This window comes from Leucopleurus acutus, assembly GCF_964270905.1.
Source record: "Leucopleurus acutus genome assembly, chromosome: 12".
Taxonomy (NCBI): Eukaryota; Metazoa; Chordata; class Mammalia; order Artiodactyla; family Delphinidae; genus Leucopleurus; species Leucopleurus acutus.
This window is the reverse complement of record NC_139154.1, coordinates 53,718,125-53,744,639: the sequence shown is the minus strand read 5'-3', so window position 1 is coordinate 53,744,639 and position 26,515 is coordinate 53,718,125. Positions and strand designations below refer to the sequence as shown.

The following is a 26,515-nucleotide window of genomic DNA, read 5'->3' as shown; positions in this document are numbered from 1 at the left end:
CTGCTCATCCTTCTTCTGCATCTTCGATTATTCCTCCCTGGCTCCTTCCCTCACTGCCTTCAAACATGTTAAAATCTCTTGGAAAAGCTTTCATTTTACCATGATGTCACCAACCGTGTTTTTCCATTCCTTCTATCATTGCAAAACATATCAAAAGAACTATCTACGTGCATTGCTTTTATCTCCTAATATACTTCAACAGTAAAAAGGAAACAGTAAAAATACTAATAACATTAATATTAGTACATTTCTAGAATTATTATGATAATTTACAAAATAACATGTATAAAGTGCTTAGAACATTGCCTGGCATGTAAGGTAGGAAGTGTACATGTTACCTACTATTATTACTATTATAATTATTACTCGTCCTCCTCTTACTCCTCCCTTAATGACCTACAATCTGTCTTTCTAACTCTTTATCCCACGAAACCCCTTTGAGAAAAAACACCAAAGGCCAACCTATCGTTAAGTTCAATGATCATTTCCCAGTCAACCATCATCACCCTAGACCTCTATGTCTGGTCAACATCTTCTCCTTGAACTCCCTTTTCACGACCCCAGGCAGAGTATTATTCTCGTTCTACCTTTAACCACTCTGGCTCACTCTCATCCTTTTCCAGCCTGAAGGTGGTGTCTGCCAGGGCTCAGCCCTCCCTGGGATCTGCTTCATCCTCAGCACTCCCTTCTTCTCTGTTCTCCACCCTTTCCACACTCTCCAGACTCCACAGGGCACAAATCCCCAGAACTTTGTCTCCAGTCAGGATCCTTCTTATTCTTGATCATTTCATCTTCTATTATCATCTCAAACTCACCAAGCCTAAAACCACATTCACTGTCTTCCTACTAAACCCGACTTGCTGACCTTCGTGAGCAATCCCTCTCACCTCTATCCTTCCTTTTTTGCCTCTTCATCTTACCTCAACTTCGATGGAAAAACTCAATGAAATTATTTCACATCTTAAGAAAATGAATCTCCTTTGCAGCATCCAACACAAAGACACTCAATAAATCTGCCCTGATGGATTTTCAATGTCAGCATCAGGCTGGGATCACAACTGACTGACTAATCACAACCATGAGAAGGGTAACTGCACTGTGTCATCAAATCACTTCACACAGGCCACTGCTAATTTTAGACTTCCTGAAATGGGCACTTGTTGAAGAGATTACGTTATTCACTGAACCACGGGATTTAAGGGCTGGAAAGAAACTCAGAAGGGATTTAATTACCACTTACGTACTGACGGTCTCCCAGTCTCTCTCAAGGGCTGGCCCTCTGTCCTTTAGAACCATTTGTCTAATATCTATTGGACATGTTCATAGTAAGTGAACTTACTCACCATTTCTCCTGTATTCCCTTCTCCCGAGAACCCAACGTGTCACCCCAGCCATGAACCTTAGTGTCAATCCTTCCCTCTCTCCTACTCCTCATGCCTCCCCAGTCATACCCTCTTATCTTTCCTGATATTCCTCATACTCCTATTTGGTTTATCTCTGGTCTTGTCTGCCTCCCTCTAATCCATTCTCCACCAAACTGCAAACCTGCCAGGGACATTCCCTCGCTCTGAATATTCCACCTCTTCACGGCTAGAGAATACCAACCACTCTCCTTGGCAGAGCCCAGAGCCCTGAGCCCCCTACACCGTCTGGCGTCTGGCTACATGTCTGGCCATGGTTCTTAGCCAACCTCCTTCCTAATTTATGCTCCAGTCCTATGAGGATATGCAGTAGAGTTCTTTGAAAACCCTGGAGTCTTTAATTTCTCACTGATTTTGTGCACATCTCTTCCTCCACTAGAAATTCTCCCCTCTGTCCGCTTTGCTCAGAAACTCTCCCTGGCCCTTGGTCAGCCCAAGAGACACCTCCTGTGTGGTCCCTCCTGTGTGGCAGATTTCAGGGACCCTTCTTTGTACTCCCAGAGTGTGTTTGGGGACATTACCGTGCTTATCAGGGCTACTTTTGGGGGTGGGGAACCTTCAACTAAACCTCACCAGCAGCTTATTCCCTACGAAATGGGACAGTGGACAGCAGAGGAGGAGGAAGGGAAAGCAGTGCCTGGAAACCTGGTGGCTTTTCAGTCCAGATTCTGGAAGTAAAAGCTCTTGCTTTCCTTTTTATGAACTCTGTGCACTTACAGATGACGATTTCTTGTTAATGACTGCCAGCTCAGGGACTGAATAACTGACCTTAAGGTGAACAGATCCTGAGCCGGTTATGAATTACTGGGTGTCTTGCAGTCTCGGACTTACTGTAATAGTGATTAACAGAGAAAGTTTAGATGAGCAATATTTTGGATTTCAACGAATAGGAAAAATAACATAAAATGCCTGGAGACTAGCTCTTCAACAACTAATATTTTATGAAAATGATATACTCTAACTTTCAGCAGGTTCATGTTTCAACAATGAGGTGAAGTAATAGCTTAATAAGAGGGTGTTTGTTTCACTTCTCTAATGACATACTTAAAAAAAACATCATTTCATTAGAATTTTTTTTGATGACATGAGCTCTCAGAGATTTTTTTCCATTGTTAGTCCTGTCTATAAATTGATTTATAAGAACTGCTACAATATTAACTCTAAGAATAAAGCTAAATGTTAAGAGAATTTATTATTATGCTAGAATAAAATCCCGATCAAGATGCAAACTTCATTAAATGGATGAGTAAAAGCAACCCCATTTTTGCTGAAGTTGAATTTTGAATATGAAACTGAATTTTGAATGATTCATATATCACAGATTTTCTTTTTGCTTAATTAAGGATGACTCTGTTAAATTACTAAACGGATTTTGCTTGGGCATCTGTAAAAGCCATGCATGATATTATCTATCACCAGTCATACTGTCCACCAGGTAAGTGATACAGGAGTAACTGTCCAGAGATCTCTCAGCTGACAACCCAGATGAATTTGATACACTACTGTAAAAATTGATTTCTCATGCAAGTTTTTGTTAGTTATATTTTACTAAGCAAGGCAGATATAAATATTACCATTTCAATGGAAATGAATTCAAGAAAAAATTACACAGACCAAGGAAAGCAGATCACTGATGTGAATTTTCCAATAACAAGGTAACCTAAATGTCAGAAAGAGAAATACAGCATAGTCCTGGATGAATGGAACTGCCAGGGGCTCATTTTTAAAGGAGCAATGTTGTCAATGACCAACAGGCCCACACTTTGAGGGTCTTGACCACTGTCCTACTTGGTAGATCAACTTTCCTTGTCCGTATGCTTTTTACTTAGTCCATTTTCTCAATGGACCAAAAGTTTTTCAAAACCTACTGACTGTTATTAGGGATTCTACATATAACAGCAGAACTCCAACCTTGTACCATGTCCTTTGATTCTCACTTAGGTAAAGTGAACTATGAAATAACATGAAAGTATGGAGAGGAAACATGATCTTCTAAAAGGAGCTGGGGTCAGGTAAACTTTATTTACTAACCAAGAAATTACAACTGTGTTCAAAGACCTCAAACAATGAAATTCATTAAAAAACCTCAATGATTCCATTAGATGTTCTGTGTTATATGCAGAAAAGTCCATGTGCATGGGGAAAAGGGGTATTTGGGTATATTTTGTCACATAAATGATGTGGTTTTCTTCTTTTCAGATATGCTCTTCAGTTTTTTGTTTTGTTTTGAATTAACAAGAGTCTTTCTCACTTTCTTAACATCTCCTACCTTTGTTTTCTTGCTTTTCCTTTTCCTTATTCTGAGCAAGACATATCCATCTATTCAAGGAAGGAGCTCTCTGACGAGCCTTCCTTCTGCTGCCAGGGCTCTCTAGAGAGGTGCATGATGGGAACGGGGTGTCATTTTTGATAAGGGATGACTCATAGGAAAATCCCCACAGCTCTTGGATGGTTGGGAAGAAAAAGCCTTCCTGTCATCAAAGCATTTTGATTTTTATTTATTTTTTTAAAAAGATTTTTTGGATGCGGACCATTTTTAAAGTCTTTATTGAATTTGTTACAATAGTGCTTCTGTTTTATGTTTTGGTTTTTTGGCTGCGAGGCATGTGGGATCCTAGTTCCCCGACCAGGGATTGAACCTGCACCCCCTGCACTGGAAGGCAAAGTCTTAACCACTGGACCACCAGGGAAGTCCCCATCAAAGCATTTTTAGATGGATGATAAGGTTTATCTTAATTCAAAGGGACTTTGAAGATTATCCAGTTCAATCTCTTCATTTTAAGAACCAGAAGACTGAGGCCTAGAGAGGAGAAGTAACTTGCCTCAAGGTTACCCGGTCAACCAGTGGTACAACTGGCAAAGGAGCAGAGCTTAATGAAGGAACAATCTTCAGAATCTACGTTTGTGGCTGTATCCACCACATCTTCTTGCCTCCCACCATGGTTATAAAACTGAGAGGATGAACAGAACTAACCCAATTGTGAGCCCATCAAGTACACTGGAGTGTGTCCACTATGAAGGTGCAAGTCAGAACACATACTCCTAGACTTACCACTTACTGACTTACAGTTAATCAAGTAACCTCCTCTTGTCCTTCAACAAGGCCTTGACATCAAGTATCATCATACCTGAAATCTAAAGATCTGAGGTTTTGTAGGTCCTGAAGACGCTATTTTTCTAGGAGACCCTTGCAAAGAAAGACCCATCAAGCACGAGGGATGTGTAACCCACGGAATGTCCCAGGACCATGCCCAGCATTGGTGCTCTTTGGATCTCTCCATGAGAAGGAATGACCCACTGTTTCAGCCCAAGGCTTCCTGACCAATTGGAATTGTTTAAATGTTTGGCACTAGACTCTTAGGAGAATAGAGCCAAAGAAAGGGGGCTTACACTGGAAGGTATGTAGGGTTCCTGCCTCAGGAGAAATGCAGCCCTCAGACTCTTTACTGAATGGAACAGAAGCAGACCAGGAGATGGTAAATCCCAGCCAAGAAGTGGGACTGAACAATGTTAAACCAGCTGAATATCTGCCCAAAGGAATTTTTAAATGGCATGGCTATGGGCCCAAAAGAGATTAAGGTCTCTCTCACAGCATAGGAGAGAAGCCAGGATTAAACGGAAGATGAGCACAGGCCTAAAGAAAAAAAAAATAAAATTTAGCCAATAGGAAATTAAAAGCTGGATTTGGAGACGGTCCAGACAACACAATAGGATATGGAAAGAGCCTTTTAAAGAAGGTCCACTGAGGTCTGGCAACGTCAACAAGGCTGAAGAATATGGGCCTTGTTATGGAAAATAACTTTGTTCTGGGAAATGGGGATGAGCCAGAAAACAGCAGAAGACGACATCCTTGTGCAGAGTTTGACTTCCGTGCTGTTGCCTGACAGAGAAGAAGTTGGGGAGAAAACCTGTGGACCTTGATGGTCACAAGTATGTTTTGAAAGCCAGTGGCCTAAGATCAGCAACGAGAAATGACAGATGTATAGCAAGTTATTTCAAATCCAACTTTCTAGCCCCAAATTCTGGAAAACAAGGCTGGCCAATGAGAGATCAATTTTTTTCTTTTTCCAGCCTTGAAACTCACTACTTTAAAAGAGATTTACTTGAATTATTCTTTAAAAATTACCCAGAGCAGCCTCCCAAATGATATCTGGGAATAGCTAGACATTCCCGAGAAACAAAACTTAAACTCTGCTCTGATTTTAATCAGTCATTACATGAATAACATATATATTCACCAGCCACAGTTAAAGATAACCTAGTGGAAAACCACCCTAAAATCACAATCATCATAATCCCAAACTTATCCAAAGACACGGGACTCATCCTTGGTCACCTCCCCACATACAAGCATCGCACTCCTCTGATTTTCTCTCTTGTTCTATCTCCAATCTCTCCCCTCTTCTCCAACCTTACTGGGGGCCTCCTCATCTCTCATCGGAATTCCTGCAATGACATTCTACCGGGTTTTGTGCTCTCAGCCACTCACTGCCGCTCCAAACCCATCCTCCACAATGAGAGAATGATTAACCTATTGAAATAGTCCAACCAAATAATTCTTTGCTTAAAGCCTCTTCAGTTTTTCTCCAGGGATAACAGTATCAAGGCCCATGCCATGTGCCTTCTGGAGCTCATCCATACTCGCTTCTCAAATTATTTGCTTTCCTAGCTGGCCCCTCTGCCTGTGCATCTTCTACTGCCCTCTCCCTGTCTACTGGATCATTCCATCAGGATCAAACACTTCCTGCTATCATCTTAAAAACAACAAAGAGCCTCAGGGCACAAAATCTCTTCAGCTAGAACCATATTTCTCACCCCCTTTTTAACAGTCAAGGTTCCAGACTTTCCTACATGTTCTGTGTCTACTCCATTAGTTCTCATTTGCTCCTGGGTGGCTCTCATATATAGTACTCCACCAAAACGGCTCTTGATAGGGTCATCATTTTGTAAAATCCAAAGGACTCTTCTTGATTGTCATGTTAATAGATCTCTCAGTGGTGTTTAACACACTTGACAACTCTCCTCTTCTTAAAGCAGGCTCTTCCCTTAGATTCCATGGTCCTATATGCTCCAGGGTTTTCTCTTAATCCTCTAGCCACATTCCACAGTCCTTCTCTTTTACTTGACCCCTAGATGTGTTTTTCAGGGCTTAGTCCTAGGCCTTCTTTTCTTCTCATTGCATGGTCTCTCTTGATGGCCTCATCCATTCTAATGGCTTCAAACACCATCTATATCTGGGAACTTCCAGTTTGTATCTCCAGCATAGACTTCTCTTTCAAACACCAGATCTAACTTGATCCAATTGCTTGACTGTCACACCCACATGGACATCTCAAAGGCAACTCTAGTTCAATACACCCAAATCGTACTTTTGATGTTACAATTTTTTTTTTTGCTTAATTTTTCACCATGTCAGCAAACAGTGCCACCAAATATCTAATTGTTACATTCAGAACCAGGGATCTATCTTCAGTATCCCTTTTCCTCCTTACCCTACCTCCAAACCAGCACTATGTTCTAATCCAGTACCAGGTTCTCTCTTCAAACCATTTCTTGAGTCATTCGTTTCTCTCCATAATACTGTTACTACTCTAGCCTGAGCTACCAATATGCTTGGTCTGAACAACATCTGAGAAGACACCCTGAGTTTTCTCTTGCCCCTCTAATCCCATTTTCAAATGTCCCCGGGGCAATATACACTTTAAAAATATAGAGTATTGAATAACATCAAACCTAAGAGTTTACTTTATATACCATCAAAAGAGAAAGAAAAAAAGGCTCTGCAAATTCAAGTATTTCATACTGCTTATTTTTAGACAAATCACATCAACTGGAAGAAGCATCCCAATATTATTAAAGTATGAAAAAAATATGCATCTTAGATGATGAAATATAGTATATCACTGTCCTGCTTAAAATCTATCAGTCTATTTCAATTATTCTTAGAATGATATTCAAACCCTTAATGTCTCCTGTGAGGCTTTGTACATTCCATCCCCAACTCTCCAGTCCATCCCTCGCTGTGTCTCCCTCCCTCTAAGTACCAGGCATTGGTCTTTTTCACCTCCCTGAATGCACCTAGTACTTTCCTACCTCAGCGCCTTTGCCCTTCCTACAACTCCACCTGGGAACGCTCCACACCACCTCCCTCTTCCATGGGGAGCTCACTCCTCAGGGCTCAGCTCAAATGCCATTTCTTAAGAGACCCTTCAGGTGAAATAAGTGAGCTTTCCCTCCTCTTTCCTCTCATTGACTCTGTTCTTTCCCTTGCAGCAGCATAATGATCTGTGGTCATATGCTTTTTGAAACGTTTACTTGTGTATTTACTGCTTGCGCCCTGCAAGTGCAGTTCCTAGAAGGCGGAGATCATGTCTGTTTTGCTAATCACTGTATGTCCATAGCCTTGAACAAAGTCTGGCACATAATAGGTGTGTAATGGCAACATTAAACATAATACTGTTGAATACAAAAGCAAGCAAGCCTTCCACAAGCCAGCCTTTGCCTACCTCTTTAGCTATATCTTATGTTTCACTTTTTCCCCCATCACACGTGTTCAACTGAAACTAATTTAATTGCTATGTCCCCAAATCCATGCCGTATTTCATGTCACCAAATATTTGCTAGTGGCATCTATTATGCCAGGACACCCTCCCCCCATCCCTTCCCCACAGATCTCAGGTCATATTTTTCACCTAGATAATGTTCCTCTGCCCTCCAAGCTCTTCTAGTCTCAGCTGGAGCTTCTTAGAAGATTTTTTGACCCAACCTTGTGCTGAAAATGTGTCTACTCACACAGGCTCTTCCTGACCCTCACTAAACACTTATGAAGATCTTAGAACGATGGTATAACACATCATCACCAAAACACAAGGCTGAGCACTCACAGCCACAGCATGGGAGGAAGAACTACTGAAGCAATGGAGCTGGGCTAGAAAAACGGCTGGTAACCTAGCCATTTCCCATTCCATCCGAAAGCAACAGTCAAGTTAAAGCTGTGCTGCAGACAGTTTAAAAAGTAGAATTTATAATGCAGGAATATGTATTTGAAATTTTCAAATTCCAATTTAAAATGCTCTTCTAGAATGAAGAGAAAAGGACAAACTGATGGGCAAGAAAACATTCATTTTTATATCCCAGATGTATGAAAGAGTTAAATACGAAAAAAAAAAAAAACTCACAAAGATAAAATACTATAAGAAATATAAATATACAATTGTTCACAACAGAACAGGGAAAATGGCCAAGTATAAAGTAATGAAAGAAATAACAGCACTATAAAATTAAAAGGCAAGTTAAAGAATGGGGAAAGCATTTGTAAAATACTGATCAGTGATTATTATCCTTAGTACACATAAATCAGTTAGAAAAACTTTACCTCAGGTAGGTAAAAAAAAAATCTCACAGAAGAAAGGAGATAAATGTAAAAGAGGTTAACCTAATATAAAATGCAAATTAAATATTATTTTCTTCTTATCAAATTAACAGAAAAATATGAACATGAGTTTCTTTTTGGAGAGAATGTTAGGAGGTCTACGAGGTCTAGACTAGGAGGTCTCATTGGGTTCTGGTGGAAGCAGAAATTGGTACAACATTTCTGGAAAGCAAGGAGTTCACATATGTTGTTAAGACCCATAAAGCTGCTAATATCCTTTGACCTTATAATTAAATGTCTTAGAATCTACTCTAGGGACATGATCATGGATGAAAAGAAATGTTTATATACAAGTTTCTTCATAAAACATTTTTAATGGCAACAACAACATAGGACAGAGTCTATCTCCATAATTAGGAGCATATCTTTAAAAACGTATGGTACAATCATAATTCTAAGTGAAAAAGTAAAGATAAAAGCATATGATCTTATTAAAACACTTAAATACTGAAAACTTAAAAAAGAAATAGACCAAATAGCAACTGGTTGGTTGATAAATGATTTTTTTTTTCACTTCTTAACATTTTCTAAGTTTTTCAGATTGAGGACATATTACTCTTAAAATCAGAAAAATTATTTGTTTGCAGCCAACTATTTGAAGATATGAAAGTAAAAAATTATTCTACTTGAGTATATACCTAAGTATATTCTGCACTCTAACAGCAATGAATAAAACTGTACAAAAGTGGAATAGACGTTCATAAATATTCTAAAATATACTGAAAAACTTGTAACATTTAAATAATTCTTCAAATTGACAATTAAGAAAGCTGAATGTTTCACTTTAAAATAACCTGTTTTGCTTGAAATGATTCAAAAAAATTACTTAAGAGAAAATGCTGCTGATAATTATTAAGTTGGGAAATATTTTGTTAGGAAACCATAGCAATTTTCAACAATTACAGCTGCAACTGAAAACAATAAAGCAAACAAAAAAAATCCAAACAAAAAAACTTTAAGTGCTTTTTAATCTAACCAAGATTTCTTTTTTTCATACAAAGCTCTATTTGTTTAGTTTCAAAAACTCTGGAGACCCTGCCCAAAAGTACAATCTTCTGAACATGAATTCAGAGATTCTGTTGAATGAAAAATTAACACTTTGAACCTAATCCCTTCCTCAAACACAAAAGTACATTGCCAGTTGTAAATGTTTCTATCTGAAGATTGACTTTTCTACTGCTTACAGATAAGTATTGTATACAATTTCACTTTTTATTATGTGAAAATAGAATTTAGACCAAAACATTTTAGATCTCAAACTTAACTTTTGGTGCATTTTATTTTCCTTTAATTCACTATTCAGTTAAAAAATCATAGGAAAACATTCTTTCCAAAATATATACAAAAAAACAAGTTAGGGGTGATATAATCAAAAATACTCTAAAAGGCGGGGGTGGGGAAGAAAGGAAAAGGAACAAAGAGATGAGACAAATGGAAAACAGAATTAGGTACAGATTTGAACCTCTCAAATACCAGTAATTAAATGTATACAAACTAAATTCTCCAATTAAAAGACAAAGATTGTCAACATGAATTAGAAAAGAACTAATATATCCTTTTTACAAGAGAAAGAACGTTCAATATAAGAACACAGAAAGACAGGAAAAGATAAGTTGTGCAACAGCAAACGAAACCATAAACAAGACGAAAAGACAACCCTCAGAATAAGAGAAAATATTTGCAAATGAAGCAACTGACAAAGGATTAATCTCAAAAACTTACAAGCAGCTCATGCAGCTCAATATCAGAAAAGCAAACAACCCAATCCAAAAATGGGCAGAAGACCTAAATAGACATTTCTCCAAAGAACATATACAGATTGCCAACAAACACATGAAAGAATGCTCAACATCACTAATCATTAGAGAAATGAAAGTGAAAACTACAATGAGGTATCACCTCACACCAGTCAGAATGGCCATCATCAAAAAATCTACAAGCAATAAATGCTGGAGAGGGTGTCGAGAAAAGGGAACCCTCTTACACTGGTGGTGGGAATGTAAATTGATACAGCCACTATGGAGAACAGTATGGAGGTTCCTTAAAAAACTAAAAATAGAACTACCATATGACCCAGCAATCCCACTACTGGGCATATACCCTGAGAAAATCATAATTCAAAAAGAGTCATGTACCACAATGTTCATTGCAGCTCTATTTACAATAGCCAGGACATGGAAGCAACCTAAGTGTCCATCGACAGATGAATGGATAAAGAAGATGTGGCACATATATGGAATGGAATATTACTCAGCCATAAAAAGGAACGAAACAGAGTTATTTGTAGTGAGGTGGATGGACCTAGAGACTGTCATACAGAGTGAAGTCAGAAAGAGAAAAACAAATACCATATGCTAACACATATATATGGAATCTAGAAAAAAAAAAAAGGTTATGAAGAACCTAGGGGCAGGACGGGAATAAAGACGCAGACTTACTAGAGAATGGACTTGAGGACATGGGGAGGGGGAAGGGTAAGCTGGGACAAAGTGAGAGAGTGGCATGGACATATATACACTACCAAATGTAAAATAGCTAGCTAGTGGGAAGCAGCAGCACAGCACAAGGAGATCAGCTCAGTGCTTTGTGACCACCTAGAGGGGTGGGATAGGGAGAGTGGGAGGGAGGGAGACACAAGAGGGAAGAGATATGGGGATATATGTATATGTATAGCTGATTCACTTTGTTATAAAGCAGAAACTAACACACCATTATAAAGCAATTATACTCCAGTAAAGATGTTAAAAAAAAAGATAAATTGTGCAAAATTTAACTGAAAGCATATGTAGCTATATGAAAGATAAAGTAGATTTAAAGGTAAGATGCACTGATAGAGACAAATAGTGACATTTCAAAGGGATGAAAGGTTCAATCCACCAGGAAGATACAAAAATCTATAATTCCTGTGTCAGAAAATATATAAAACAAAATCCAGAAAACTAAAATTAGAAACATAAATCTCCATAATAATGGAGATTATAAAATACTCCCTCAGAAAATTATGTAATAAGCAGGAAAAAAACCAATAGGCATATAGATGATATGAACAACACAATGTACAAACTGATCCCAATTAATATACACAGGTCCAAATGCAGAATATACATTGCTTTTAAGTACACAAGGGATAGTTACTAAAAGTGACCATATTCTGAGCCACAGAAAACTTTAAGGATTGAAGTCATTGAAAGTATGTTTAGCTGACTAGAGATAGAAATTAATAACAAAAATATAAGTAAAAATCTCTAAATTTCTAGATATTAAACAAAACAACTCTAAATAATTCATTGGTCAAAGAAAAAAGACAATGGACTTGAAATATTTTTATCTGAATAACAAGAAAACATCAAAACTTGTGAATGCAGTAAAGCCATTCTTAGTCATAAATACATATATTAGAAAAGTTTGAAATCCAATGATCCAAGGATCAATCACAAGAAGTTAGAATTAAGGACAAATTAAACCCCAAGAAAGTAAAAAGAAAAAGTATAAAAGCAGAAATTAATATAATTGCAAACAAAGAAAACTTAACAAAAGAAAGTTGTTGCTTTGCAAAAAGACCAATACCCCCTAGGAAGACTGAGAGCAAAATAGTGAAAGCATAAATTACTAAAATAAAAAATGGAAGGCATTACTACACATTCTACTGACATTAGGAAGAGATAAGAAGATGATATTAAGAACAACTTTGTGCCAATGCACTGGAAATTTTACCTAAAGTGTATAGATTCCTTGAAAAACAAAAGTTACCAAAACTGACATGAAAAGTCAAAAAACAATGTTATTTTATCTTTTAAGTACATCTTAACTACAGCTTAAAAACTTTCATAACACACACACCCCCAAAATAAAACAAATCCAAAAATTCCAGGCACAAATGACTTTACCTGTAAATTCTTCAAGGAATCCGAGGAAAAAGTAACACCAATTTAACACATACTTTTCTCAGAAAAACCGAAAGAAGGGATACTTTCAACTTATTTTATGAAACCAGAACCACCATGACTCCACAACTTTACCAGGACATTAAGAGGAAGGAAAATTTACATGAACACGGATGTAGATATTCTAAAAAAATGTTATCAGTTTGCCTCTAGGGATATGTAAGAAGGCTAATACGTCATGACTAATGGGTTTATTGTAAGAATGCAAGGGTATTTTCACTAAAAAAAAAAAATTAATATGGCTGGAATGCGCATGTGATGGTGACCGCTAGAGCTACCATCTTGGACCATGATATGGAAACCACATGTCAAGAAGAGCAGAATAAAACGGATATTGTCTGGGTTCCAGTGCTGTACACTTGCATTCTGAACCCTCGATTACTTGTTCTTGAACAGCTACATAGAGAGAAACAAACTTTCATCTTGTTTAAACAAATCAGTCCATGCAATTCACATTAACAGAATAAAGGAGAAAATAATTTTTTTAATAGACACAGAAAAAGCATCTATTACAATTCAAAACCATTCATAATAAAGACTTAGCAAATCATAACTAAAAAAGAATTTCCTTATCTGATAAAGAGTACATATTAAAAACAAAAACAAAACTATGGCAAACACCATACTTAAATATTAAATGCTTTCCCTGCTGAGATCAGGAATGAGACAAAGAAGCTAGCTATCACAACCTTTATGTAGTAGAGGTCCCAGAAAGACTAAGATAAGAAAAGTATAATTATCAAAAGAAAATAAGTAAATAGTTTTTCATCTACAACATAATGGTTTATGTACAAAATCCAAAAGAATCTGCAGATAAACTACTAGAAATAACAAGTAAATTTAGTAAGGTAATAGATACAAGGTCAATGTACAAAAATCAAATGTAGCTCTATGCACTAGTAACAAACAATTATAAGGGTAAAAAAACCCACTTTAAGCACCACTCACTACAGTACAAAAACATTAAAAACCTAGGCATAAGTCTAAAAATATTGTGTAAGACCTTACACAAAAAAGCTGCAACGAAACACCAAGATAAATGAAAGAAAACCTAAACAAATGGAGGGATATGTCTTACTTATGGATTGGAAGACTCAATATTGTAAAATGTGAACTCTTCCCAAATTGACCTATTGAGTCAATGCAATTCCAAACAAAATCTCAGCAGAGTTTTTCTGGGTGAAAATTGATAAGCTGATTATAAAACTTATATAGAAATGAAAAGGGCCAAGAATAGGCCTGAAAATCTCAGTGGACAACAAAATATAACAATTTAGAATTTGCAGCACCACATATTTAAATTGATTATAAAGCCACTGTAATTAAGAGAGTATGCTATTGGAGCAAGGGTAGATAAGTAAACCTATGGATAGAACGAGGAAGAAATAGACCCATATAGATATATTTGACCACATGCTTCATAACAGAGTTACCAGTGCAGATCAGCGGGGAAAGGCTGCTCTTCTCAAACAGCCACGACCCAAATGGACATAGGAAAAAAGTATTGAGTTGGCCAAAAAATTCGTTCGGGTTTTTCCAGAAGATGGCGCCGGGACCCAAACGAACTTTTTGGCCAACCCAATAAATCTTGACCTCTGTTTCGCACCATATGCAAAAATCAATTTCATGGCAAGGACAGATTCCAAATGTAAAATATAAAATAAAGCTTTCAGAAGAAAATATAACCGGTATCATAATGACTTCAGGGTTTGCAAAGATTATGGACACAACAAGTACTGATCTCAAATGAAATAATGAAAACACTGGACTTCATTAAAATTAAGAACTTGGGTTCAACTGAAGTTACCAGGGAGAGAACTGTTGTGTAGGGTACCTCCTTTTGAAGAGGTTTGTTATACAGAAGTAGACAAATGAAACAATTCTGAAAGAGCCAATATAAAGGTATGGAAAGTTGTTGCACATCAGCCCTCACAAGGGAAATGCAAATTGACACCACGGTGAGATACCATTACTCAGCATGGCTAACCTTTAAAAGGACTGACAATTCCAACTGTTGACAAGATGTGGCACTGGAAGTCTCAAACTTAACTGGTGGCAGTGTAAACTGGTAGTCTGAAAAACTGGCTGTACTTATGAAAATGAGACATACATATGTTCTATGACCTATAAATTACACTACCAGGTAATATCCAACAGAAATTAGTGATTACATCCACCAAAAGGTATGTTCAAGATTACTAAGGCTTTATTTACAACAGTCCCAAACTTGAAGAAATCCAAATGGCCATCAACAGCCGAATGGATACATAATTGTAGTATATTCATACAATGAAATACTGTACAGCACTGAAGATGAAGTACTGCTACATATAACACAGGTGAAGCTTATAAGCATAATGTTGAATGAAATAAGCCAGACACAAATGAATACCTACTACATAATTCCACTGATACAATGTTCAAAAACAGGCAAAACAAAGCCATGGTAATGAAGACAAAATAGTGGTTACTGCTGTGTATGGGTATTGGGCAGGGGGATGGGTAATAATCAGGAAGAAGCTTGAGAAAGCATTCAAGGGGCTCATTACCAAGTGTGCTCACTCTGTAAAAGTTTATCAAAAGTACCCTTATGACTGATGCACTTTTCTTTATATATTTTAAGCAATTTAAAAAATTTACTTAAAAAAAAAAAAGCCAATCCACACTGCTATATTTCCTGGTTAAAGACCATCTTACACATTCAAAAGCTCATTCTGTCTCCCTTTCTCCTTGGTAAGAGATATATACTTATTAGACTAAAATATTAAGGGACTCTAAGTAGCAATCCTGGTCACCACTCGCTACCCGTCCATTGTAAGCCATTCAAATACTCTGACACTTAAATTCCTTCCATATGCAAATGAAGTCGTTATTTTTCTTTTTGTTTTTTCTTAAGTAGGAATACAGGTGAAAATAAGAGAACCGATGTAACACAATACATCTTTTCTTAAACTTTTAACATTTCTATGTGACCCACTGCAAGTCAAGGGAATCATTTGAATACTGTCCAGACTATGCTACTATTTTTTGTCTCGTAGAAGGTGATGGAGAATTACTATGGAATGAATTTTTAAATCATTTTCTTAGAATTATAACAGCATTGCTCTATGTTCAGAACAGACTGGAATCCTAATGTTCCAGGATATAGGGTTTTAGGAATCATGGATATTTAAACAGAAACATGTGATGTGCAAAGGGAGGTCATATTTGACTATTAAGCATTAATGATGATTGATCTGGATCAGTACAGCTCCCCAGGCCCTTACTGGCAACACTCCCTCCCACGTGCATCTGAACTGCTGAGAGTGGGCTCCTAGTTCTCTCTTTCTCTACCCCACATGCCCTTTCATAAGTTTAAAATTAATACAGCTAGTAAATATTCTACATGAGGGTAAAATATAAAATTAATGAGTTTTTAAATTTTGTGGTTTTTTTTTAAAGACCCCAAAAAGTCCTAAGAATTTTTCAAGTATTTAAATTATGTCCCTTCTCATTTCCATTTGGCTTTTGAAGACAAGGAAGTGGAATAAATGTACAGAAGATTATCTCTATTATTCAAAATAAGGCCAAGGATGAAAATCCTCATGAATGAAATAATTTTAGGTCAACTGCTTTAGAAAAAACTTCAGAAGAGTGTTTTGGCTTTCACATTCCAAACCGTATTAACAAACTCATGCAGTGGAAGACTAAGAAAATGGGGAAAGTGGTCTGTCTCACTTCTCCTCAGGTTCTGTAGCTGCAAAGGGCATCTGTGTCATTAAACAGCTCTGAAAGCCTGCAGTTTGCACTGGGTACAGATCTTTCCCCTCAGAAAACGGAGACACAGGTGGAGGGAAGAGGCGCTGCCTGGGGAAGCCACTGCAAGCACCAGATGTTTGTTCAATTACGATAAAACCTCGTATTATCGGTGAAAATCCAAAACTGAGTATCTGTGACATTTAAAGGAAAAACTCTAAGTTGAAAAGGTAGTATATTTTTAATGAGACACCAAACACTTCTTTTCACAAAAGCAAAACTTGTAAACACAATAAATCATCCATGCTTCTTTCTAGAGAAAGAGAATCAAAGTGATTTCTGAACTTAAAAAGCCATTTTCTTCCTATTTCTTCCCACGATGGACTGAAAAAATGTTATATAAAAACTGGGAAACTGAATGAGAAGGATTTGAATTTGCCACAGAAAAAAACATTTCTAAAAATTTAAAGAGAAGAAACTGGATGAAATCTTTTGAAAAACACTTTTCTACTCCCAAAGGTAAAGAATAATCCTCGTTTACCATCATATAATGGAATATCACAAAGAGTGGAGTGTTTGAATAAATTCTCCATTTTGAATAAATTCCATGCCATTAAGAAAAAGTTCTTTAGGTATGCGTGGAAAATATCCTGAACTCCAATTGCATATTTCTTCTGCCGCAATTACTTGAAAAAGAAAGATACTCTGTGTGTTTTTACCTTGTATCAGTTTTTAAAACGCAGTGTTTTGTCTTATCAGGTCAATTTATAACCGTTTGGATTATCTCTGCATTTATTTAGTGGTTTTACATTTTAACACCTGAGCTTTTCTAAAAAATATCTCATTCTAACTTCAGAGTCATGCTGTACATTTTCCCTTTTCATATAGTGTCTCTTACACTAAGAGGTGCTGCCAGTGAGACTGGGAGAAAACGCTAAGCACAGGCCAAATACATCAAACCCCAGATTCATCTTTTTGACACTTGGGCCCCAGAGGCAGTATGAGATCAGCCAAAAAAAATTCCCTTTTTTTTTTCACTATTCTAATTTTTCTCTTTCTATATTCAAACAGGAGGCCAAGAAAGACTAGTTATGAGACCACAGAAGACAGACAGTGTACGTCTAGAAATAAGTGTCAATACTTAAATGCAAATAAGCATTTGCATGAGTGATCAGTTTACTGGCAATTGACACATCACACACTTAAAAACTTGAAATACCTCAGAGGTGAATGGGGAAAGTTAGTCACATGTAATGCTTAGGGAACACAAAAGGTGAGGAATTTAAAGCAAATTATGTATAAATGAGTTACTGTACCGTATTCTACATGACTTTAATAAAATTGGGGGTTTAAAAATGGAAAAAATATAGTAATTTGTTTATATCCAGACCTGGACTTAGAACTAGCAGACAATTTAATTCACAAACAATACAACTGTGTGTTGTATATTTGCTAAGCACAGATCATATAAAAATAAATAGATGTTAAATGTCCCCTTCCTTTTAGGTGCCCACATATTAAGGGAAACAAACAGCAATAACTAGAGTGCCCATGTAAGAAGTGCTAAAATACTAACAATAATTCACATTCATCGAGCATGTTCTAGGGGCCAGGCTGCATTCTAAGTTGATACTTGCCAACACATATCAACATACTTACCTCTCCCAACAAACTCCACGTAGGTGCTGTATTTTATCCTCATCATGCAGTGGGGAACTGAGGCACGTGAGCATCTTACTCAAGTCCACACAGCTTGGAAGTGCTGGAGCAAGCGTTCAAGCCCACGTATACTCAGACTCCGCAGCCTAACGTCTTAACCACTGCTGCACCAAACACTAAGCAGGGTGTGCTTTAGGGAATGAAATCCTCAAAAAAAAAGAGAAGCCTTCGCAGAAGTGCACAACACACTCAATTATGTCTGTTTCCTGACAGTCCAGGATGAGTTACAGACAGTTCATCATCCCTTCATCCGTTCACAAAGTATTTATTGGGCCCTAACTAATGGCACAAAGTAGTGAACAAAACAGATGAAGACTCCTGTCTTATCAGCCTGAGTCTAGCAGGGGGGTCGGACAATAAATAATAGATAAGACACAGAAGGAGAATAAAGTAGTTAAAAAAAAACAGGGAACGGGAATGTTGGGGGTGAGTGAAGGTGAGAAAGGGTGGTTAGAAAAGGGCTTACTGACAGATGAATGGGTAAAGAAGATGTGGTACATATATACAATGGAATACTACTCAGCCATAAAAAAGAACAAAAGAATGCCATTTGCACCAACATGGATGCAACTAGAGATTATCATACTAAGTGACGTAAGTCAGAAAGAGAAAGACAAATACCGCATGATATCACTTATATGTGGAATCAAAAATATGACACAAATGAACCTGCCTATGAAAGAGAAATAGAATCAGGGACATAGAGAATAGACTGGTGGTTGCCTAGCAGGAGGAGGGTGGGAAAGGGATGGATTGGGAGTTTGGGATTAGCAGATACAAACTATTATATATAGAATGGATAAACAACAAGGTCCTACTGTATATCGCAGGGAACTATATTCAATATCCTATGATAAACCATAATGGAAAAGAATATGAAAAAGAATGTATATATATATATGTATGACCGAATCACTTTGCTGTACAGCAGTAATTAACACAACATTGTAAGGCAACTATACTTAAGAAAAAATGAGAAAAAAAAAGGGCTTACTGAGAAAGTGACGTTAAATAAAGACCTACAGTAGATGAGAGGTGACAATCTCTGCACTTATTAGTATAATAAACTTCTTTATAGTAAGCTGCTCATTGCAGCCAAAAGCATCCCAATTAGTACTTAACCTGCCTATAGGTTTGTTGTGAAGATTAAAAGAGAAAATGGGTGCACGCTTAGCACAGTGCCTGGCTCCTAACAAGAACTCAGTGAACGCTGGCTATTACTATTACTGCTGTTGTGTTAATAAAGTCATGAAATCAGACATGTGAAGTATCTCCGGTCCACTCACACTGGGCGTCCAAGACAACCATATGATATTCTCTGTTAGATGCCTAAAAAGTAACTGATTCTGGAGTCGATATATTAAGCATTACAATGTAGGTCTAAAGTATAAAAATATTATTCACAACAACCTTCCATGATCTCTCAAGAACTTGGGTTGTTGATGACATCAAAAGACTGGTCAAAGTAGATGCAGGAAGCTCTCGGTGCCCCAGACATGAGCTGGGGGAGGGGGGGCCACAGTAGGAAGTGTGAGGGGCAGCCCGCCTATTCACAGACTTCCCTTTCTGGCAGTTTCATGTCTATTTTTTTTGGCTGCAAGGAAAAGTGTTTACTTCTTCTAGTAACAGATGATTTTCCATAGCTCTGGGGTTTTAAAAGGTCAGCAGCGATAAAAGGCTTAGGAAGAGCTCTTGAATTTTTTTTGCTACCATTATGAATTTCTTTATAAAAATGTTCATATATGGAGGACAATCAAACAATGCATGGAAAATATGTATTCCAGGTCCAAAAGCAGCTTATTCCAGCAAGATTTCCTCAGCTCTCTCCCTAATGATTTGATCATCCATTTCATTCACTTCTGCAGAAGTACATTCACAGGAGGAGTGAGTGTGAAGAACAGTAGCCTTTACAGCAAGAGGCCACTTCCCTTCCTTACCTGGAATGTTGTCTGATCCTTCTTTTACACAAGGGAGGGAAAGGATCCTGTTGTTAAGCTGAATTCCCTGTCTTTAGAAAAGCAACACTCCGGCTGTGTTCTCTTACTGGGCTTTTAGTTTCCAACTCTAAAAGTACTAAAAAAAAAACCCTAAAAATCTTTGCGCCAAGCAGCCAGATGTAATATATTATTGTGTCAGGGTACTTCAATGTCCTACTTGGCTAAGTCATTTTCAAAAATATTTTCTCTTCGGTGATAGACATAAAGTTCTATCTCCATGCCACAAAACCACCAACTGCCTTGGAGTGTTGTCAACAATGGTTTTATACTTTCTTTCTACACTGTTCATAGAAAATGTACCTCAAAGTCTGAAAACAAAACCACACTAGCTCCCAGTTCGTTTTTATTTCTTTGATTTGGCAAAGGTTGCCTTTACTGTATTTTCTGGTTCCCAGCGAACACAAAATTGGCCTAAGCGTTTGGACCCAACTTCTTTTAATCCTTCTGATATCACTGTTCTCAGTCAACTTCAAGAAACTAGCCATCCTTACCACTTGCATTTGTTGTGTTTTCCCTTCCAAATGAATGAGCTAGCAAGAAGTGGTGTATAGTAGATATCTAAATAGGTTACAGGATTAGAGCCTTTACAGCTTGATTTGATTTGAGTGCTTTGGGATTCAGAGTTCCGCCTAGATGTTCTAAGAAGTCCCCTTCCAATCCTAGAGTTCTCGATTTTTAAATCAATATGAGAGTTGTTTTGAATATGAGAGAAGTTCCTGATCACATACTCCATGGGGGGTATTATTTTGAAAAGTGAGAAATAAACAGCACAATTCAGGGGAGAAAAAGACAGCAGTCGAATATAGACTTGAACTTAAAGGTTTGGATTTTTTGTTTTTTTCTGATGAAAAACAGGTAATGCCAGGAAGGCCTGATTTTTAAAAACAGACTTTAAAGAGCAGTTTCAGGTTCACAGTAAAATTTCACAGAAAGTTTCCATATTCCCCTTGTTTTCCCAAAACCCTCCCCCATCGTCACCCACTGTCAACATCCCCCACCAGAGGGCTCCATTTGTTACAACTGACGAACCTACACTGACACATCATGATCACCCAAAGCCGAGAATTCACATGAGGGTTTGCTCTTGGTGTTGTACTCTGAGTTTTTATTCCCCTGTCTGGACAACAGAACTCATGTTGGTAATTGGAAAAAGGCCTTTAGCAGATACGCTCATGTCCTCTTGTCTATTTATTGACAGGCTATTATCACTTAGCCAGGAGATGATCAGTTTGAAAAAGAAAGGCACTTAATATGGCTTTATCTGTTACTCAGACACAATTTTCGTATTACAATTACAACCCACATTACAGAGGCAGAACAGCCCATTGTGACTACCCTAGTCTGTATTGTAGCAGCTTCCATTCTTCACTCTAGACCTCAGAGCTCCATTACTCCACTCTTTTTCATGGGGTTTATCACTGTCTAGCATATTACATAGTTTATTAGTTTATTGCCTCCAAGAAACTGGGGATCTTTTTTTGTTCACTGACACAGCCTCAGTTCCTAGAGGAGTGGCCTGTACCTAGCACACACGTAATAAATATTTGTCAAACGGATGAATGAATGAGGCTTCTTTCTAAAGGACAGGGCTTTAGGGAGTTATTTTGGTCATGGTTTGGAGGCCTAATTAGCCATGACTAAGCAGGTTCCGTAAGTCACCAACGCTCCCTCTGTGTTGCCGCGCTCCTCTGAGGTCCCTGCTAGACAAGTGTGCCCAGTCTATTATGTGAACAGACTAGAAAGCACAGTGGGGTCTAGAGATGCCCAATGTCCCCAGTTCTACTCGTTGTCATACAAGGTCTCAGTCAACCTGGACACCCAACTGGGAGAGCACAGCCATTCCTGGCCAAGAGCAGCCTGCCCAGAGGCACGTGGATGGAGTGATGCCAAGTCAGAGGCCAGGAGGCATTTCTCTATGGGAGTCAGGGGACAGACATGGTGACACTGAGGATACAGTCACAGGTTTCCCTATTCTTCTTCCCACTCACTCACATTCTTCTGATGATGAAGAAACCAAACCCTGAGTCAGCTTATAAACGGGATGATACATATTATTCCTAAGAATTAAAACGCTGCAATTTAAAAAGTGGGGAAAAATAAAGGAGCCAAAGAAGTGTAACTTTTTAAAACAAATCGATAAGATAAATTGAAATAAAAAACAGTGAGCTGAATGAAAGAAGAAAAATTTCCTTTGTTTTCCTACACAAAATAAAAGCTCTGGCTAGAGGGTGCAGGAGGTGGCAGGAAAAGATGAACTGCAGTTATGAGAAGAAAAGAAAGAATTACCAAGAACTACCGAGGTGGAAGTAAACCAGAAGGGTCCTGCTCCCCTGCAGTTTCCTGACATCCACCTGTAGGACTTGGGGAAAAAAACCCTGTGCATTATAAATTATATATGGCATGCCATACCCTGCACTTATTTATATCCATGAAGTATAACCATGTTATATTATTTAACTACAACAACGTAATTTTCTATATGTACTATTTACTTATTGATCCCTGAATCCCTTCCTAGAATGTAGGCTCCATGTGGACAAGGACAGTGTGTGTCTTGCCCTCGGAACGGTTATGGTGCCTGGCATAAGACAGGCGCTCTGTCACTGCTAAGGGAATGAATAAATAAATAAATAGCTGCTCACCCATCACTTCCTTCCCACTCCACTCAAACATCAAATGACACTGTTGTTCTTCTTTATCTCACGTGGGAAAAACAAGATGCTTCTCCATCCTCTCCCACATACGTGCTCCCAGAGCGGCACATACATAAGGGAAAGGAAGGAGCCAGTGGTGCTGTTTGTATTTCCAAAGAATCGGCCATGCTACTTGATACCTGAGACAGTTCATGTTGAAGAGTACACCTCTTTGTTGTGGTTCAGTAACTGTGCAGAGATGCTGACAGCTCTCCAAGTCATAGGAAATCAGGGAAGGGCCCTCCTTCCCTCATCTGGGTGGGATTCCTTCAGCCCTGCTTAAAGCAGGGTATGCCAGCCCTCACACATCCAGGTGGCTTCAACTGCTTTAATTAGAAGTTCGGAAGTAAGCTGGCAGATGGGCATGAAATAAGGGTGCCAGCCACTTCTCAATGTTAATTCAAGTCCTATGCACATCACGTCCATAGTTAAATTCCCATCACATGGCCTAGCTTCGTCCTACACCACCGCCAAAGGTAGATTCAGGACATACTGCTACTGTCACAAGTTTCAGACTAAGTCCAACAACAGAAAATTTGGACCAGTTTAATATATTGGATTAAGACCACAAAAAATGAAAATCTTGCAAAGCTTATTCTAAAAAGAGATTAACATGCCTAATAATTAGGGAGCTTTCTAGTTATACTGCCATATATCAGAACAATATTCTAAATTATCTACTTTTTTACTTTTGTAAAACTATCCAGATTCTGGAGTAAAAAATATGAAACAAGTGTCAAAGACAGTATACTAAAGTACAGTAATTTACAAAGCACTGGAAGTTTTCTAAAAACACATTTTAAAATTAAAATCTCTGCCAAGTAAATGACTAACAAAATTAGAACTGCAACTAAATTAGAATGATTATGTAACTCTGGAGTTGCAGAAATCAGGATTTTAAAAGATACAGAATTAAAGACAAATTATAAAGTACAAAAGAAAAAATAAATGTGAATATGCTTATATTGGTATATTCTTCTGGAGCAATGGCTTTGACTGGTGAGCACTTGAGGTGACTTACATTTTTTCTGAATATAGTTTTTGCATGGCACAGCTATTGGCAGTTGTAACTGGGACCACTTTTCAGCAAAGGAAGCCCTTACTATCCATGTTTTAGAGCTAGCTGAAGAAGCAAACCTGCACCTTTCTAGAAGGCAGGGAAATGTGCATTCTGCAAATTCGTTTCGTCCGTGACTCAGATGGGCTAGCACCCTATTCCCTCCACCAGGGAATACCGTGATCCCCCCAGAATGTATGCATTCATGCCCTGTCTTTCTTAAGAGCTCTAAATATAAAATTAATTAAAACTTGAACCACTGAATCATGGAGTAAACCTCTCATGGCCATCTTTATGATGTTTTTCTCCATTTCCCCACTTTTGATCACTTTCAAACCCCTCAGAATCTGCTTGTGTAAACCCCACCCTGCACTATCTCTCTTTCACTTGAAACCAAATCTGGTATCAATGTTTTGTCTGCTCAGCAAGAGAGCAATTTCAACAATCTCCTGCTTTTTATAAGATCAGTTTATTCTTCCCAATATAATAATTAGTTTCAGATGAACCTGGTTGCCGTTCCTCGACTTGATTCCTCTGTGGTATGGGTAAGGAGAGCACACACTTCCTGCTGCACTATTTTTTAGAGCAAAGCATTTGGATCCTATCATAGGCCCAGAACAAAACCTTCATACTTCTTTAAAACATAGCTGGGTTTTGATAACCTAGATTCACAAAGGGATGGATTAAAATTATGATTATAGGAATCTTCTCGGTTTACTTTTATAAAGGTTCAGATGAATTATTCCTCAATTTATCAAACTATAATAAGTCATCAAGATATAAATCTTATGAATATAACCAGTGCTGTATCCCTGCAAACATACAGAGGTTGCCAATGGGAAGCCCACAGTGTTATCTTAACATCTTACAAGTTAATTAGCTTTTAGGACATAATAAATACTGATAGATAAGAAAATATACTGGCTTAGAGCTAAGGATATTAGAGGAATAACTCTGGAAAATCTCTGCTGACAGTGGTGCAGAGGAAACATCAAGCAAGGCATTTCTATAAACAGAATGATTCAGATGGTCTATATGAAGCATAATCAAAACTGGCAGAGTCTCGAGTTACATCAGGATGTTGCCCCCGTTTTCCTTTAGGTCCCCCATGCGCACCTAAAATCATCACCTCCCACACATTTTGACTTGTTAATTCAGTACCAGTAGTGGAATCACCTGTGAGTATTTTCACCATCATAATGGCCGTTTATCCTGTTTGTAAATCCCAGCCACCCCGAGCTGTGATTTCGGGTAAGGGTCATCTTGGTGCCTACATGTTCTAAGGCCTTAAATCATGCGTGTCTTTCAGTGTCTCAGAGCCTTTGCCTATTAAAATAGACAGTGATCTCCTCTCTGCTTTATCATGCAATAATTATGTGATGTCTTATGGTTTGTCTTACCTTCACATGTATGTCCATCTGCAGAGATTGAGAAACCCTGCTCGCAGACGCAGTGGAAAGAACCGTCTGTGTTGAGACACTCTCCACGAGGACCACAGAGTCCAGGCTGTTCACATTCATTAATATCTGGAATCGAGAAGAGTTCCACATACTTGAAAAAAATCTGTTTTGTTTTCTTATGATACCAGACATACAGGAAGAAAAATCTATTGCAACACGGTCAGACACTTCTTTGATGGTACAACTATTCAGTCTGTACGCACACCAGACCACAAGGCAAGTTGGACTGTCAGCGGAGAGAAACTACTTAGGATGAATCACAGGAACTAGCCAATGTTCAAACCATTTTCAACCTAAAAAAAAAAAAAAGCAGTTTCATAGTTTCAACCCAAAGGTACCCTTTTTTTAAAAGACGTATTGGAGGCTTGAGGGTCTACAATCAAATAAATCCTCTGTGAAATATTCTTCAGTGTGAATACTGTGCTGTCCTTTGTCCCCTCCCACCACCATGCAGACAACTCTCCTGTGGCCTGTACGTCTCCCCACGTCCATGCCTATCCATCCCTGGGACGTGAACTTCTTAAGGGCAAGGCTGGACGTGTCTTACAGTGTTTGGCTCAAAAATGGCACTTCTCAGATGTCTGAATATACAACTGAAATAGACTACAATCTATATTTCACTGAAAATGGATACAAGAAATAAAGTACAAGAAAAAGGCCTTTTATACCAGGGAAAGTCTTAATATTGGCACAGCTTTGTGATGATGAAATTAGTGAATGAGCATCAGGCGCTATTTAATGTAGTACCCAACACAACCAAGAGTCAAAAAGTGGTAGCGACGATTACCATGAACAAATCATGCTGTAGCTGTGTTGACCATCTCATACTCTGCTTGCCCTCAATGAAGAATGATTATGCTCCCTGTAGCCAGGGTGATGATGCACTCCTAAACACTGATAATGCCTGAAGTATTTGGTGTAAATGCAGTGTTCTTTCAAACTAATCCTAGTTCTACTGGCTAAGAGTGCCCACAGTGGACAACATAAGGAATCACGGAGAATGGTTCACCTATTCACACTGGTGCTGACACATGCAACTGCCTATGCGCACTGCATT

The 26,515-nt window shown here is 38.1% G+C and overlaps 1 protein-coding gene across 5 annotated transcripts in view; it reads right to left on the bottom strand.

The window, feature by feature from the left end:
• The window catches only part of LTBP1 (latent transforming growth factor beta binding protein 1), a 427,411-nt gene that overhangs the window by 53,805 nt on the left and 347,091 nt on the right, over positions 1–26,515 (bottom strand). For all 5 annotated transcript variants that reach the window (XM_082852057.1, XM_082852058.1, XM_082852059.1 and 2 more), the window contains one exon: positions 25,399–25,524. In XM_082852057.1, coding sequence (XP_082708183.1) covers positions 25,399–25,524 — 126 coding nt within the window. The remainder of the gene's footprint in view (positions 1–25,398; positions 25,525–26,515) is intronic.